The sequence below is a fragment of the Mustela lutreola genome, chromosome 10 (assembly GCF_030435805.1).
Source record: "Mustela lutreola isolate mMusLut2 chromosome 10, mMusLut2.pri, whole genome shotgun sequence".
Lineage (NCBI taxonomy): Eukaryota > Metazoa > Chordata > Mammalia > Carnivora > Mustelidae > Mustela > Mustela lutreola.
In genome coordinates, this window is record NC_081299.1 from 44442187 (window position 1) to 44458388 (window position 16202).

Here is a 16202-nt window from a genome sequence, read left to right on the forward strand (position 1 = left end):
ACAAATTGCCACAGGCTGGGTGGATTTGGAGCCTGGAAGTCTGAGGTAAACATGGTTGGTTTTTTTCTGAGACCTCTCTCCTTAGCTTAAAGATGGTAGGCTTCTCTCTGTGTCTTTACATGGTCTTTCCACTACATCCATCTGTGTCCATATGTCCTCTTTTTATTAGGACACCAGTCATACTAGATTAAGGATTAAGGCCTACTGTCATGACCTCATTCTACCTTAAAACCTATTTAAAGGCCTATCTCCAAATATATCTACATTCTGAGGTACCGCGGATTAGGACGTGGACATATGAATTTTAGGGGGTACGGAATTCAGCCCATATCAGCTAGCCAGGCTCCAAGATGGCCCTCAGCGATCCTGCCTCCTGGTAGTCACAACTTAGTCCCTTCCCACACTGTCCTGGGGGTGACCTGTATACGTGGTTGGTGAAGAGCATATGGTGGAGGTGATGGTATGTCACTTCTGACAGGAGGTTATAAAGGACTGTTTTTTGTGGAGCTTTTACTTGCTCTCTCTTAGATTCCTTGTTCTGGTGAAAGCCAGCTGTCACGTCATGAGGCTGATGTGGCTGGGAACTGAGGCTTCTGTCAAAAGCCATGTGAGTGAGCTAAAAATGAAAGTAGGTCCTCCAGCTGTGGGCCAATCTCCAGGTGATTGCAACCTCGAGAGAGATCCTGGGCTGGAACCACCAGCTCCACTGCTCCTGGATTTCCAATGTTCAGGTGATACAATAAATGTTAGTTGTTTTGAAGCTGCTAAATTTGGGAGTGTTTTGTTATGCAGCTCTTGATAATGAGTACACCAGGCCTGGAAAAGTTAAGGGCAAACAGACTGTCAGTGGCAGAGACAGAACTGGATCCCTAACTTTCTGGATCCCTGACCGTTACTCTTTCTAGAAGGGTTACCCTTTCTGGAACACCTTGTTACCTAAGTCAAGGTTACCCAAGTCAAGATTAGCTTAGCATATGGATGGTGGCAGGGAGGGAGGCAGGGGGAGGTAAGGAGGAGAGAAAGACAAGAGGGAAGGCCCTATCACCAGTAGGAAAGAGGCTGAGAGGTGCAGCTGAAACTCCAAATTTGACAATTGGAAATGACAAGGCCTAAGACCACACTGGTCTTGCTCCCACTGCCCCAAGGTTGCAGCCTCTCCCTCATGGTACGGGTCCTGTCCCTGATCAGAAGAGCAGATACACGCGATGGGCCCCTGGGCTGTAAGCATCCCTGGGAAGGCTGTGTAAATCTGAAATCACTCAAATTTGTCTGCTCTAAGGTGTGCTCTGGTCAGCCTTTGCTTCTGTCCCATCCTTGGGGCACCCAGGCAAGGGGGTGAGCTGTGTGCCAGGAACTGGGCTAAATGTGTGATTTAATTTCATACTTAGAGGAAGCATGTGTTTGTGTACTCATTTTACTGATAAAAGGAATCCACACAGAGAGCCGAGACAGCCTGTGTAAAGTGTCCTTCTCACCTGGTAAGTAAGGATTTGAATTCAGTTCTGCTGCAGATCTCAGGCACTTTTCCACCCACTGAGCTAGATTAATGAATGAGAGGACAGATTTCACTATTTAAACAGAAGTTTGAACAGTGCCAGGGATAAGAAAGCCCCAGAAGCAGACTCCTTGTCCTCAGCCACTCAACAGGGAACACCTCATGCTGGTCACATTCACTTGTTTCCTTGGGACACAGGAAAGCACAAAGGGGTTTGAGAGTTGAGGACCAGGTTTAAGTTACCCTGGGCAGTCAGGGAAGGCTATCTGTAGGAGGGTATAGCTACACTTTGTCCAGAAAAAGAGATTGAAGTGAAATAGGCAAACAGGAGGCGGCAAATGTGTCCTGGACCTATGTAAAAACCATTTAAGAAAGCTAGGTATTCTTGGGAATTCCTGGACCAGACCAGCAACCCCAGTATCACCTGTCAGCTTGTTAGAAATATAGAATCTCAGGTTCCATCCCAGACATACGGAATCAGAATCAGGATTTTCACAGGCAACTCATGCACACTTAAGTGTAGGAAGTGCTATTACAGAGGGAATAAGCTTATGTAAAAATTACCTAAGAGCTCCTGGGTAAGGTTCCCAGGACACTGGAGTAGGTGTGGGGAAGATGGGAGAGGATCGCAGGGCAGGGCTGGGCATGAGGCTGAGGACTGGGCCCCAGTACAAAAAGTTTTCAGATTCGGGAAGTGTGGCCAGGTCTGATTAGAAGGAGACAAACATCTGGCTATTTCATAAATACCTGTATATTTATGAAAAGCTGATTTTAAATGTCCATTAATTTTAAAATTAAAAATATTCTAGTGATCTTGGGGAGAGACCTTTCCTAGACACAAACGCTGGTTCCATTCACCAGAGGGAAAATTTTCCTGGAGAATTTGAGGTAAAGGATCTGTACTCGAGGAACTACAGAACACTCATGAAAGAATTTGAAGAAGACACAAAAAGATGGAAGATCATTCCATGCTCATGGATCAGAAGAAAAAACATTGTTAAAATGTCTATACTGCCTAGAGCAATCTATACTTTCAATGCAATTCCAATCAAAATTCCACCAGCATTTCTCAAAGAGCTGGAGCAAACAATCCTAAAATGTGTATGGAATCAGAAGAGACCCTGAATTGCTAAGGAAATAGTGAAAAAGAAAAACAAAACTGGGGGCATCACGTTGCCTGATTTCAAGCTTTACTACAAAGCTGTGATCATCAAGACAGCATGGTACTGGCATAAAAACAGACACATAGACCAGTGGAAGAGAGTAGAGAGCCCAGATATGGACCCTCAACTCTATGGTCAAATAATCTTTGAAAAAGCAGGACAGTCTCTTCAATAAATGGTGCTGGGAAAATTGGACAGCTATATGTAGAAGAATGAAACTTGACCATTCTCTTACCATACACAAAGATAAACTTGCAGTGGATGAAAGACCTCAATATGTGGCAGGAATCTATCAGAATCACAGAGGAGAACATAGGTAGTAACCTCTTCAACATTGGCCACAGCAAGTTCTTTCAAGATATGTCCCCACAGGCAAAGGAAACAAAAGCAAAAATAAATTTTTGGTACTTTGTCAAGATCAAAATCTTCTGCACAGCAAAGAAAACAGTCAACAAAACAAAGAGGTAACCCATGGAATGGGAGAAAATATTCACAAATGACAATACAATGGGCTGATATCCAGGATCTATAAAGATCTCCTCAAACTCAACACACACAAAACAGATGATCATGTCAAAAAATGGGCAGAAGACATGAGCACACACACCAATGAAGACATACAAATGGCTAACAGACACATGAAAAAATTTTCATTATCACTAACCATCAGGGGGATTCAAATCAAAGCCACATTGAGATACAACGTTACACCAATTAGAATGGCCAAAATTAACAAGACAGTAAACAATGTGTGTTGGAGAGGATGTGGAGAAATGGGAACCCTCTTACATTGTTGGTGGGAATGCAAGTTGGTACAGCCACTTTGGAAAACAGCATGGAGATTCCTTAAGAAATTAAAAATAAAGCTTCCCTATGACCCTGCAATTGCACTACTGGGTACTTAAACCAAAGATACAGATGTAGTGAAAATAAGGGCCATTTGTACCCCAATGTTCATAGCAGCAATGGCCACCGTCACCAAACTGTGGAAAGAACCAAGATGCCCTTCAACAGATGAATGGATAAGGAAGATGTGGTCCATATACACTATGGAGTATTATGCCTCCATCAGAAAGGATGAATACCCAACTTTTGTAGCAACATGGACGGGACTGGAAGAGATTATACTGAGTGAAATCAGTTAAGCAGAGAGAGTCAGTTATCATATGGTTTCATTTATTTGTGGAGCATAACAAATAACACAGAGGACATTGGGAGATGGAGAGGAGAAGGGAGTTGGGGGAAATTGGAGGGGGAGACAATCCATGAGAGACTGTGGACTCTGAAAAACAATCTGAGGGTTTTAGAGAGGCAGAGGGTGGGAGGTTGGGTGAGCCTGGTGGTAGGTATTATGAAGGGCATGTATTACATGGAACACTGGGTGTGGTTCATAAACAATGAATTCTGGAGCACTGAAAAGAAATTTTAAAAAATAAATAATTAATTAAAAAATATTCTAGTGGATCAAAAGAATTACACTTTCGGGCTGTTAGGTGGTGGCTTCTAGCTAGCTTCTAATTGTGAAGAGCAGTGCCTGTGTCTTCATAAGTGGGTATTGAATGAATGAAGGAATGAATGAGTGTGGTGGAAAAGGGTTGAAATATTTTTCAAAGGCCTGCAGAGGCGGTTGCATATTCTTCTTCACATAGCTGCCACCTGTGGCCTTAGTTTCCACATAAAAGCCTGGGGTTCCAGTTGATGGTCTCTCTCTCTCTCTCTTTTTAAAAGATTATTTATTTATTTATTTTGAGAGAGAGAGCAGAGGGAGGGGCAGAGAGAGAGAGAGAGAGAATCTCATCAGACTTCTCACTGAGCCTGGAGCCAGACCAGGGGCTCCATCCCACAACCCTGAGATCATGACCTGAGCCAAAATCATGAGTCAGATGCCCTACTGACTGAGCCACACAGGTGCCGTTCCCCACCCCCAACCCCATTGATGACTTCTAAGCACCTTTGGGAATTATGAATCATATCAATTGCTCTGTGAATTGAAGAAGGACACAGAAGGGAAATGTAAGAAGTTAGGATTGGATCACAGGCTGTTGTCTAAAAGGTATACCCAGGCAGAGTGGGGGTGTGGAAGAAGGGTTGGGGAGCAGCAGTAGCAGTGCGCTGGGGTTCCCCAGGGTTGGAGGGGAGTTTGAAGTATTTGGAAGGTGACCTTTGCCAATTTCCTGACTTTGGGTTCTTAAGTGTCTTTATGCCATGGCTATGGTATTAAGCAAGGATGGGAACATTCAGTATAGGGAATTGACAAACACATTTCTAGGTGGGCCAAGAGGACTAGACTGAGGGTGAAAACATTAGCCTGTTGGGTATAGATTTTGTGACCTTAAGCATTCATGATCTAGCTTCATTAATTAGCATTCTTTATTCCTCAGCCACCTTGAGCGATCTGTGCTCTTTCTTCTGGGCCTTTGCACATGCTGTTCCATCAGCCAGTCAGAGGAAGAGCTGCACAAGGAGCAGAAGGGTAGAGAGAAGAGAGCATTGTTTTGGGAAAATTCCCACTGACTTCAGAGACCATATTAGACAGCTGTATAACACACCCTAATCAGCTCAGTAAGGCTAAGGTGTTTGTGCCAGGTGTTCCCTGAGCATATACCAAGATTCTGATTTACTGGGCTTGGGGTGGGATTCAGATATGCCAGCCCCCTTTTTGCACGAATTCCAGGTGATTTTAACGGGTCCCACTTAGTTTAATTGTCTAAGCTGGTGTTTCTCATATGATATGAGGCATTTTTCCTATACTCTGAACTCCGTGAAGGCAGAAGCTAGGTCTATATTGTTCCCTGCCGAATTTCCAATACCTCAGCACAGTACCTAGGGTTTGAAAAATATGCAAGCTTGTTTGTCTCCACAGCATTGTACGTTATACAGTAGATAGAACTCAGAACACGAAACAGATCTTTCCTTCCTGCTCTCCCTGTTAATAGTTAATAATTTTTTATATTACTCTGTCCTTATTCATGTCACGTTTCTGTTTCCTTACTGGACACTGTCTGAGACAGAAGACAATACAGAGGCATGAGTAAGAGCATGAATTCTGGGGCCAGCAAGCCCTAGTTGACTCTTATAAGTGGAAATATCAATAACCAGTGCTTTGTAAATTATAGGGGTCTGTGGGCTTGGGAGGGTCAGCCCTTGGGTTCCCCCTGAGTGGTCAGTTTCTGAAGAAACTGTGGAGAAATCTGGATTGCCTTTATTAAGAATATCTGAGCAGTCCAGACCTTTGGTGTGAATGAAGTGACATTTGGGGAGGGAGGGTCCTAACTGTCCTGCTTCTCTGGCAAGGTCTTGAGTCAGGGCTCTGTGGCCACTGCGTGGGAGGTCCTACCCTCTGGGAGGGCAGAAAGGGGACTGAGGGTATGCAGAGACTGGAGGTAGGTGGAGAGGGGCTACCCACTGCACAGGTGAACCTCAGCATTGTCTAGAAGCCCTCCTCTACCCCCCCCCCCCCACCTGTAGGAAGCCACCTTTGTCCGAGAGGATCTGGGCCTACTGAAAGGCAAGAATCCCAGCCTCATTGTGGTGGGGATGTTACACTTTCGGGCCTGCTGGCCCCTCACCCCCACTCCTACCCCTTCCTGTCCAGAATCCATTTATAGCCTCACCTTCAGATTCTAGGTATGCACCATAATCAGGCTTCGTCCCTGCACTGTGTGAGGAGCAGGAGACTGGCGAATGGCCCCTGCATTGGTACCTTGTATTCGGGCGGCAGGAAGGCCCCAGAGGGGACCCAAAAACTCACATGGGCTCTGTGTCTTCCAGCTTCTAGGAAGATCACCAGTAACCCTAGAATGTGAGAGCCACCGGGGACGAGAGTTCTGTAAGAGGCCAAGCTCGTGGATATTGTGAGGGGCTGGCCCTGTGGTTGGTCTCTGAGTAAACTGAAGGAAAACCATGAGGCAACAAACTGAGGTCAGAAGAGAGCCGTGACTTCCATGTGGCCTCTCTGAGGGTCCGTGCCTGGGCTGGGGCTTCAACCTCAGCTCTCTCTGCACGTCACCCTGGCGCATTCCTTTTCCTTCTTGGCATTGAACTGCTCTTTTCCGTAAACTGAGTTTATTCCTAAGCCCGCTTCTCAGGGTGTGTGTGAGAGTCGACCCAGCTGCTTGAGAGGCTGCCAAGCTCCCCTCGGAGCATCATCTGGAAGACTGGCTCAGTGACAGGAACCGGTTCCTCCTCTTAGTCTGGCCTAGGTATGACCAGAGGCCTGTCCTTTTAACGACCTGTTCTCCAAGTTTCCAAACACAATAGGAAATGGGATTTCTGGTCTTCTGGAATTCACAGAGCTGTGTAATGGAGAGATGGGGGTCAGGAGAACACAGGGAAACAGGCCAGGTTTGTGGGATGAAAGATCGGGAGAAAGGGTCAGTTTTTTGGCTTGTGGGGCAGTGGGACCCTGAGCAAGGCAGCTGGCGGCTGGCCACTTAAATCTCAGTTTACAGCTCTGTAAAATGGAGTTACAGAATGTTTCCTTGATCAGGTTGAAAGATCAAATAACGGGTTTGTAAATGTTTTAATAAAATAGAAATCATTCTGCGGGACTATTTTATGAAGAGTTACTGGCAAATAGTAGATAATCCTATTTTCAATAAGCATGATTTGTTTTGTATCTAACATATTTTTTATTAAAATTTTTTAATAAAAGAATTTTATTATTTTTTTATTGCTGATGATTTCTTTATTGCTGATGATCTTTTTTTTATTGCTGATGATCTTTTCCCTTTTTTATTGAAGTAGAGCTGACATAAACATTTTGTATTTATTCCTCACTCAACCTTGGAATAATCCGGTGATTCAAGGCAACGAAGAACTTTCTGTAGGTTAGTTTTTTAATTTGGAAAACACGATTAGCCTTATTATGCAGAAGGGAAAACTGAAGCTTGCAGAGACTAAGTGGTCTGTGCAAGACCCCGCAGGCAGTGGCTGGGCTGGGCTGGGAAGAATGCCAGGCTGACAGTCTTTCCATCCCTCTGCTCCCCTGTTGAAGACCTGGCTCAGGGGTTAGATGCCGCCCTCCTGGGTGTCTGTGTAAGTTCCCTGAGAGCAGCTCAAGAATGGACATTGGGTTCTGATGACCACAGACTCCAGAGCCTGAGAAAGGCACAATCTAATTCATTTCAGTTCACTTGGAGAGATCCCTGTGCCCTGTCCATGTGTTTTCCAGCTAAATGTGCAGGATATGAGCTGGACTTGTGTGGTGTGTAGACCTCCAGGGCTGGAAGGGTCTGTCCCGGCCTTCATCGGTGATGGTTTCACAGTGCTTCTGCGGTGAGGCTCTCAACTGCTTCAGCAGCTTTGGGAGGCTGGAGGAGAGAGCGGAACACAGGCTGTGTACTACGGGCTGAGTCGGAGCCAAACTGGGGTGCCCAGAAGTTTCAGGTGAGGGCAGGCAACGTGTAAGGTGTCATGTTCAGAAACATGGGACTGGGAAGAAGCTGGTCTTCATTCATAGCCCTTCTGCGTCTACTGCTAGCTGCCTGCTGACCAAGTGTCCCTGTGTGAAGGCATGGCAGACCCTTGACGGGAAGTTGTAAAGGTTGGAATAGCTACCCTGCCTTTCAGTCTGTGCACACCTCCAGCCCTGGAGCACTCCTCACACCAGCCTGAAACTATCTCTCAGGAACACAGGCTCTGTGTTCTCCCAGGGGTGTCTGCGGCCCCCAGCACCATTCCTGGAACAGAAGAGGAAGGGGGCTCCCTCTGTGGAGTATGGTTCCTAAATGAGTAGATAGAGGGGATGGGGAGGCTGAGAGAAGTTATGTGACAGACTCTGGAGGGTGCCAGAGCTTGAACTGCTCTCAGGATGGGCTGGCTGAGCCCCACGCATGCTCCACTTGGTGTTTCTGATGGAGTTACTGAGTAGCCCCCCCACGCCCCATCAGGCTCAAGGCACCCACTTGCGTCACCAACATGTGTCAGGCTTGAGTGGTGGCTAACAAGTCAGGCTCCAACACCAGACAGAGGTGCTGAAGGCCATCCCTTGCTCTCCCAGGAGGGATGACTGTGTGGGAGACTGTACAGTTCTCTCCTCCTGGGGTGTTTATTCCCAGGGGCCCCTGTCCTGCCCATCCTTCTGGGATCCCAAGAGATTCCATCTCCTCCTCCTACTTGCTGTCTTCCTGGATGGTTCGAAGAGGACGGAGCTTTGAAAGCAGGTCTGTCTGAAAGCAGGTCTGTATTCTGCCCACAGCATACTGGCTATGTATACTTGGGTGATGTTCTCCCTGGACCTCAGTTAGACAGTCAGTGAGACAGCAGGTAGAATAATACAGTAGCAGCCATGGAGGTGTTATGCCTCCAAAAGCAGCCCCTCCAGGATCTATCTCAGCCTCTGACCTGAGACCACGTCCTTCCTGGGCAGTCCCAGGCAATGACTGAACACATGGGGCTCTTAGGGCCTGGCCACATCTGGCCAATGTGGTTGTCCTGGAACAGACCATCTTTGCTGCAGAGCCCCCTCTTAGGTTGGTTGGGCTGGCTGTCACTTCTGCATTGCTGTTGGGGTCACTCTCTGCCAATCCTGCTTCCTCCCCCATTTCCTTTCCCAGGTGTTCAATCCATGTCCTGGTCTAAAGGCTTTGCTGCCCAAACTCTTACAGACATTACCCCTGCTATGCCATTGGTGTCCCCTTCTCATCTCAGCATCTGCTGCCCAGAGGACCTGTGCAGCAAGGGCACAATCAGTGGTAGTACTGAATTCTTCTTATTTCTCCTGATTAAGAAAAACCTGTGGTGCCTCTGGTCAAGGAAACCCAAGTGAGAAGTATACAGGAGGTCAGTTCTCAGTCTGATCAGCAATGATCAGGGGGGACAAATGTTCTGCACGGTGGCCATGTTTTGCAGATCGGGGCCCTGGGGCCTGAAACCTGAAGATCCCTGCTTTACAAACACTCACATCTGTCCCGGCGGCTCTCCTCATCAAGGCTGCAGGCACTCGCTTGGAGTGTGCAAGGAAGCTCAGGTTTTACAGGGAAACACTTGCATTTTAAAAAGAGAAATATTTCATACCCGACACGCTCAACGCTTCCTCCCCGATGCCCCGGTGGAGAGCCTATTGGACAAGTCATTACGCTTGTCAGGACTTGAAGACAATCAAACACAAGCCATGCTGCTCGGAGATTTAAAACCCTTCGGGATGTTTTGCATACTTGTTATATTGCCACCTTTGGTGTTTTAGCCTTTATTGTCCCCCCGGGCCATAAAAACGTCCTAGTTTTTATAGAGTGCACAGAATCCGAGACTCCCCCATTGGCCAATCCACCAAAGTTGGAAGGGACCTTAATAAGGCTCGGAGTGCTGGATTTGTCACTGAAATGTGACCCTGCTCCTCAGCAGTTTGGTCAGAGCCAAGGCACGTCACAAGAAGAGGGACTCCTGCTCTCCAGCCACAACCCAAAAAGTCTGCCAAGAGACCCTGGCACCGAGGGCCCCAATAGCTCCTAAGACAACCTGTCCTGTTCCTCTGTGTGTGTGTTATTCCCAGTTGACTGTGGGATCTGATTAGCTGCACACAGCCCTAGTTTATGCCCAGAGCCCCCATGTAAATATTAATAGCACCCCTTTTCCTCTTGGATTTGGAGTCCAGCCCTTAGTAAAATATAAGTGTATGGGTGTACACCCACTCCTGCGCCACGTGCCTACCAAAGGGTGAGGGTATGCAGTTACGAGCTAGATCCAGATTTATAGGAAGGAGACGGCTTTTGTGTACTCATAGTTATTTACTGAATGGCTCCATGGGATTCCTGCCAGGAGACCTCCCGTGGCTCTCGTGAGAAGCCAAATGAGCTGCCACCCAGAATGTGAGGACAGTCTTGCACCTGGAACCACGGGTATGGCACAGGTTAGCGCTTAGGGTTCTTTCTGGTTCTGTGAATGATCAGTGGGTGCTGACAAACGGCCAAAGAAGGCATATGGCTCTTGTAGTCGAATGAAGATGTCGATGATAAAGACAACAAGAAGACGAACGATGATAACAGATGCTATTCACTATGAGCTAGGCATCGCCCTAAGCCTTTCACATTTGCATTTATTAACTGATTTAATCTTTACAATAACTTTATGAGGCAAAGGCTATTATTATCCTCATTTTATAAGTAGAGAAATCAAGGCACAAGGAGGTTACATGGCTTGCCAAAGCCATGGCGTTTTTATACCAGAGCGTGAAGCCTTACTTTGTATCCTATTGCTTTGGCGGGAGGATGCTGCAGGGATCTGGGGGCTGGAGCCTTTGGGTTCGTTGTTAAATTGGTCACTCATCTCCTCTAGTGAGAGTGCCTGTATGAGGTATTATCCAAATGGGACATTTCGGGGAATGAAAAGGAGTGTTATTAATAGGTATGCCCGGGCAGCAGGCATAACTGAAATGATCATGTGGGACAAACCAGGTCGGACGGTCACCCTACACTGGCCATCAGTCCCTAGAAGCCTGAACCCCCACTCCAGCTTCAGTTGGCTCCAACAACGACTAAAACAACAAACAGGAAATGCAGGAACTTTGCGTGTCCTCTAGGAATAACACAAACACCTTTGAAACCACAGGAGGGGTTGTCTTCGAAAAGGGCAGTGAGAAGAGTCTGGGACTTTGCCCTACTTCCCAGTTCATGAGTGAGCCTGTCACAGTTTCCCAGATGCTGGTAGAAGACGGGGGACTCCTGGGTTAGGGACAAAGTATTTTATTACCCATGGTGCAGCAGCAGCATAAGTGTGTATGTGTTAATTTTCTCTTGTCCCTCAAGTCCCAGGGGGTAATGCAGGGTGGCTCACATAGGGGCTGTATGAGTAGCCGGCTTGCATTATAGTGGGGGAGGCTTGGGTTTAGGGAAACAAATCTCTCTCTCTCTTTTTTTTTTTTTTTTAAGATTTATTTATTTGAGACAGAAAGAGTGTGAAAGGAGGGAGGGGCAGAGGGTGAGGGAGAGAGAGAATCCTCAAGCAGACTCCCCTCTGAGCAGAGAGCCCAATGTGGAGCTCGATTCCAGGACCCTGAGATCAGGATCTGAGTGGAAATCAAGAGCCCCCCCCCCCCACTTAACAGACTGAGCCACCCAGGTGCCCTTTAGGGAAAGAAAGCTTTCATAATGCGCTGCATGCAACCCACCACCGACCCCCACCCCCTACTCTTGCCTCAGAGGAAATACTGTATTACATGGGCCAGCAAACTGACTTGCCCTGGCTCCCAGGGAAGAGGCGCTCTCTCTTCCAAGGCTGTTTGCTCTACAAACATCTTTGAAAAAGATAGCTGGTGCCTCTTCTTGCAGAAACACAAGAGAGCCATGGAGAACCATCTCCCAACTACAGTGAAGGCCTTAAGGCTCAGAGTGCTCTGTAGGAGCTGAGGCTGGATTTCTGCACCCGCTGGGGAATGGAAAGAACTTCAGGCTGCCTGGAACCAGGTGTTCTCCATTAGAATCCAGAGGTCTGAAGAGATTCTGATTCCTTTCCTCTGGTTTTGGCAGTGCCTGAGGCCAAGAAAGGAGACATTTTGTGTATTTTGTCGATCCAGAGTGTAAAACTGGAAGCTGAATATCTATGTCTTTTAAAAAAAAAAAATTTAAGGGAACTTTCCAGAACGCTCGGTGAGACGCGGAGGAGCGGCGGCTACCCGAGCTGCGCCCAGCAACGCGCTCCTTCCCGCTCCCCCACATCGGCCTCGGCCCTCTCACCGGCTGTAGAAAATGGTGAAAGAAACCACTTATTATGATGTTTTGGGGGTCAAACCCAATGCCACCCAAGAAGAACTGAAAAAGGCCTACAGGAAACTGGCTTTGAAGTACCACCCTGATAAGAATCCAAATGAAGGAGAGAAGTTTAAACAGATTTCTCAAGCTTATGAAGTACTCTCTGATGCAAAGAAAAGGGAATTATATGACAAAGGAGGTGAACAGGCAATTAAAGAAGGTGGAGCTGGTGGTGGTTTTGGCTCCCCTATGGACATCTTTGATATGTTTTTTGGAGGAGGAGGAAGAATGCAGAGAGAAAGGAGAGGTAAAAATGTTGTGCATCAGCTCTCAGTAACCTTAGAAGATTTATATAACGGTGCAACAAGAAAACTAGCTCTGCAAAAGAATGTGATTTGCGATAAATGTGAAGGCCGAGGTGGTAAGAAAGGAGCAGTTGAGTGTTGTCCCAATTGCCGAGGTACTGGAATGCAAATAAGAATTCATCAGATAGGACCTGGAATGGTTCAGCAAATTCAGTCTGTGTGCATGGAGTGCCAGGGCCATGGGGAACGGATCAGTCCTAAAGATAGATGTAAAAGCTGCAATGGAAGGAAGATAGTTCGAGAGAAGAAGATTCTAGAAGTTCATATTGACAAAGGCATGAAAGATGGCCAGAAGATAACATTCCATGGTGAGGGAGACCAAGAACCAGGACTGGAACCAGGAGATATTATCATTGTTTTAGATCAGAAGGATCATGCTGTTTTTACTCGGCGAGGAGAAGACCTTTTCATGTGTATGGACATACAGCTGGTTGAAGCACTGTGCGGTTTTCAAAAGCCAATATCTACTCTTGACAACCGAACCATTGTCATCACCTCTCATCCAGGTCAAATTGTCAAGCATGGAGATATCAAGTGTGTGCTAAATGAAGGCATGCCAATTTATCGTAGGCCATATGAAAAGGGTCGCCTCATCATCGAATTTAAGGTAAATTTTCCTGAGAATGGCTTTCTGTCTCCTGATAAACTCTCTTTGCTGGAAAAACTCCTCCCTGAGAGGAAGGAAGTTGAAGAGACTGATGAAATGGACCAGGTAGAACTGGTGGACTTTGATCCAAATCAGGAAAGACGGCGCCACTACAATGGGGAAGCATATGAGGATGATGAACATCATCCCAGGGGTGGTGTTCAGTGTCAGACCTCTTAATGGGGCCAGTGAATAACACTGCTGGCATCTTATGTGCAGTAGTGAATGAGTGAAGGACTATAATCATAGCTCACTACTTGCTATTGTTTTTGTTTTAATATTCAACTATAGTAGTGTTTTAAAAGTTAAATGAAGAATAAACTCAAATATAAAAGCTCTGACTTTGCCCCGTATGTATGATGACTTCAGTGTGGAAGATAAGTTTAATGTTTGTAAAAACTGCTTTCAAAAAAAATCTCCCCTAGCATTCGTTAGGCCATACCTTGTAATTAATTTCAGTTCTATGTATATGAAACAGCTCAGACTGAAATGCTGGGTGTATGTATTGACTTCAGTGTATGACCCTTAATTGTTAAGCTATGAAGTTAAAACTTGTATTTAATTGGCAATCAGACAAAGAATTTGTAGAGAATTTGTAGAGAAGTGTTGGTCTATAGTTATGTTAAGTGGGATTCATTGTGATGCCTCTGCATTTATTGCCTCAACTGTTACTTGAAGATGGCATGCTATGTAATTTGGCCTGTGGTATCAGTGATAGAAAGGATACCTCTTTAAAGAAGGGGTTTGTCATATGCTGCTGCTTGAGGGCTTGCACTTGTAGAATTGCATTCCCTTCTGTGCCATCTTTTTCTTCCCCTTTTTTAAATATATATATACATATATATATATCAGTCCTGGTTATACTTTTTTGCCTTCTTTTTGGACCATGATAAGCTTCAGAGTAGTGGCTTCGGGAGCAGGGTAACTTACAGTGAAGAGACATTTACGTGGAGAAGTTTGCATGTATGCGATAGGAAGGTTTTTTTTTATTTAAGGTATGTTACAGGCTTACTTTAAATAACGCTCCGAAGTAACTGTAATTTAATGTTGGTAGTATAGCAAATTATGATGAATAGCTTTAATTGTATGTTTAAAAAGTCATGTTCACAAGCTTAAATCTGGTTATCAGAATTAAGCAATTGGAATGTATGAATGTCTCCTTAATATACTGATTACAAAGCAAAAAAAAAAAATTAAAGATTTTATTTATTTATTAGAGAGAGAGAGTGTGAGAGCATGCATGAGTGGGGGGAGGGGCAGGAGGAGAGGGGCAAGCAGACTCCCCACTGAGAGCAGAGCAGTCACGGTGGCTTGATTCCAAGACCTCAGGATCATGACCTGAGCTGAAGTCTGATGTTGAACCGACTGAGTCACCCAGGCGCACCCTGGAAGCGGAATGTCTACTCTGGGCATAGTGTTTCCCTTCTGCACAGGCTCTCCCTCCCTCTGTTTCCTTCTATGATGTGGCTTCTTATAGGTCGGTTGTCCCTGAAGCCTCGTGACCCCCGGACTACAGTGTGAACCTTAAGGGAAAAAACCTTGTCTTGTTGCCTGTGGCATCCCAGTGCCCATCCTGGAACCTGCACATCAGAGGGTTTCTAAATATGGGCTGGCTACAGAATTGGGGAGAAAGTGGACATATTACACACATACACAATCCTCCTAACACACCCAAAGAACCCTGGCCAGGCACTTTTTTTCCTCCCCAAATCTCAGTATCCTCATTTGTAAAATCAAGGAATTTAACCAGACGTCCTCAAATACCTCGTCTGGTTTCAGAAGTCTATGCCTGTTACATAATTTCAATTATGATTTCTTTCTTTGTGCCAGAAGATAACACCACCTCTCCCCCCTCCAAGGAGTTGACTACTAAGTCAGAAAATATATCATCGTGAATGATTTTATGTATAAAACTGACACAAGCTGTCTGTGATTAAATCTCCAAACAGAGAGGATGAGGAGTAGGAGGGATTCATTTACCCACCGAGCATTCACAAGGTACAGGCTCAATGTAACAGGTTCTGTCCTAGGTGTTATGTTGACACAAGGTCAAGGGAAGAGCTACAGGGGCCCTTAGTCAGGACTCAAAACCAGCAGCCTCATCTTGGGAAAATTATGGAATTCCCTAGAGTACCCCTTTTCCTCTATGTAGAACTGGGATCAAATAAAGAGTTATGGAGAGGACTTGTGATTTAGTGAGTTTGAAAAATACTTGGTAAATTAAAGGTGACATACCAGTATTGATTGGCCATTGTCACTCATAAATTTCATCTGCCTGTTGATTTTCCATGTTTAGTACTAAGGGGTGCGGGGGAGGGGACTGCAGTGTTGTGTTTGGTCTGGACCATTGAACCCCTTTCCCGTGTTTGGTCTGGTCTTTCAGATCCAGGCTTGGTTCCTCCAACCCATAGAACGGTGACAGCTCCCAATCTCATCTGACCATGTCTCTTCCCTGCTCATGAAGTCTCACAGGACACATTGTCAGAAAATGGGAGAGGGGACAGGGGACTACATTTTGACCTGTCATGTTTTATATTTTCAGCTAGAGCATGGGTTCCTACATATTATTTATACTAGTCATGCTTTTCATCTGCCCGAAGTATTCCTCGATGAAAAAGCCATGAGGAGGGAGCCCCAAGGACACTGAGCTCATTGACTGTCTTCTGCCATCCTGCAAGCTCCATGCAGGGAGATAACATTCTCCAGGGATGGCTATGAATCCACTCCCCAGGTCATTTCAGCCTTAGAGAAGGTACTATTTTCCAGAAAGAAATCAAACCGGGGTCCGTGAATTGGGGTCTTTATTTTCCATCCAGCATGTGACGATTTTCCCAGAGAGAAAGAAAA

At 45.9% G+C, this 16202-nt stretch overlaps 1 protein-coding gene and 1 long non-coding RNA gene across 2 annotated transcripts; one reads left to right on the forward strand and one right to left on the reverse strand.

Annotated features, from left to right (window-relative positions):
- Window positions 1–5010: 5010 nt before the first annotated feature.
- Window positions 5011–6612, reverse strand: LOC131809737 (uncharacterized). Its single transcript, XR_009345274.1, has 2 exons — window positions 6410–6612; window positions 5011–5112 (listed from the first exon to the last, which is right to left on the reverse strand). It is a non-coding gene; the product is annotated as an uncharacterized LOC131809737 (long non-coding RNA).
- Window positions 6613–12226: 5614 nt separating this feature from the next.
- LOC131809885 (dnaJ homolog subfamily A member 1) lies at window positions 12227–13696 on the forward strand. The gene has a single exon (XM_059137350.1). It carries the CDS (start codon window positions 12342–12344, stop codon window positions 13533–13535), a length of 1194 nt encoding a protein of 397 aa, XP_058993333.1. The 5' UTR covers window positions 12227–12341; the 3' UTR covers window positions 13536–13696.
- The last annotated feature ends 2506 nt before the right edge of the window (window positions 13697–16202 follow it).

Coding starts and splice junctions, on each gene's coding strand:
- LOC131809885 (XM_059137350.1), top strand. CDS start 12,342: ATGGTGAAAGAAACCACTTATTATGATGTTTTGGGGGTCAAACCCAAT.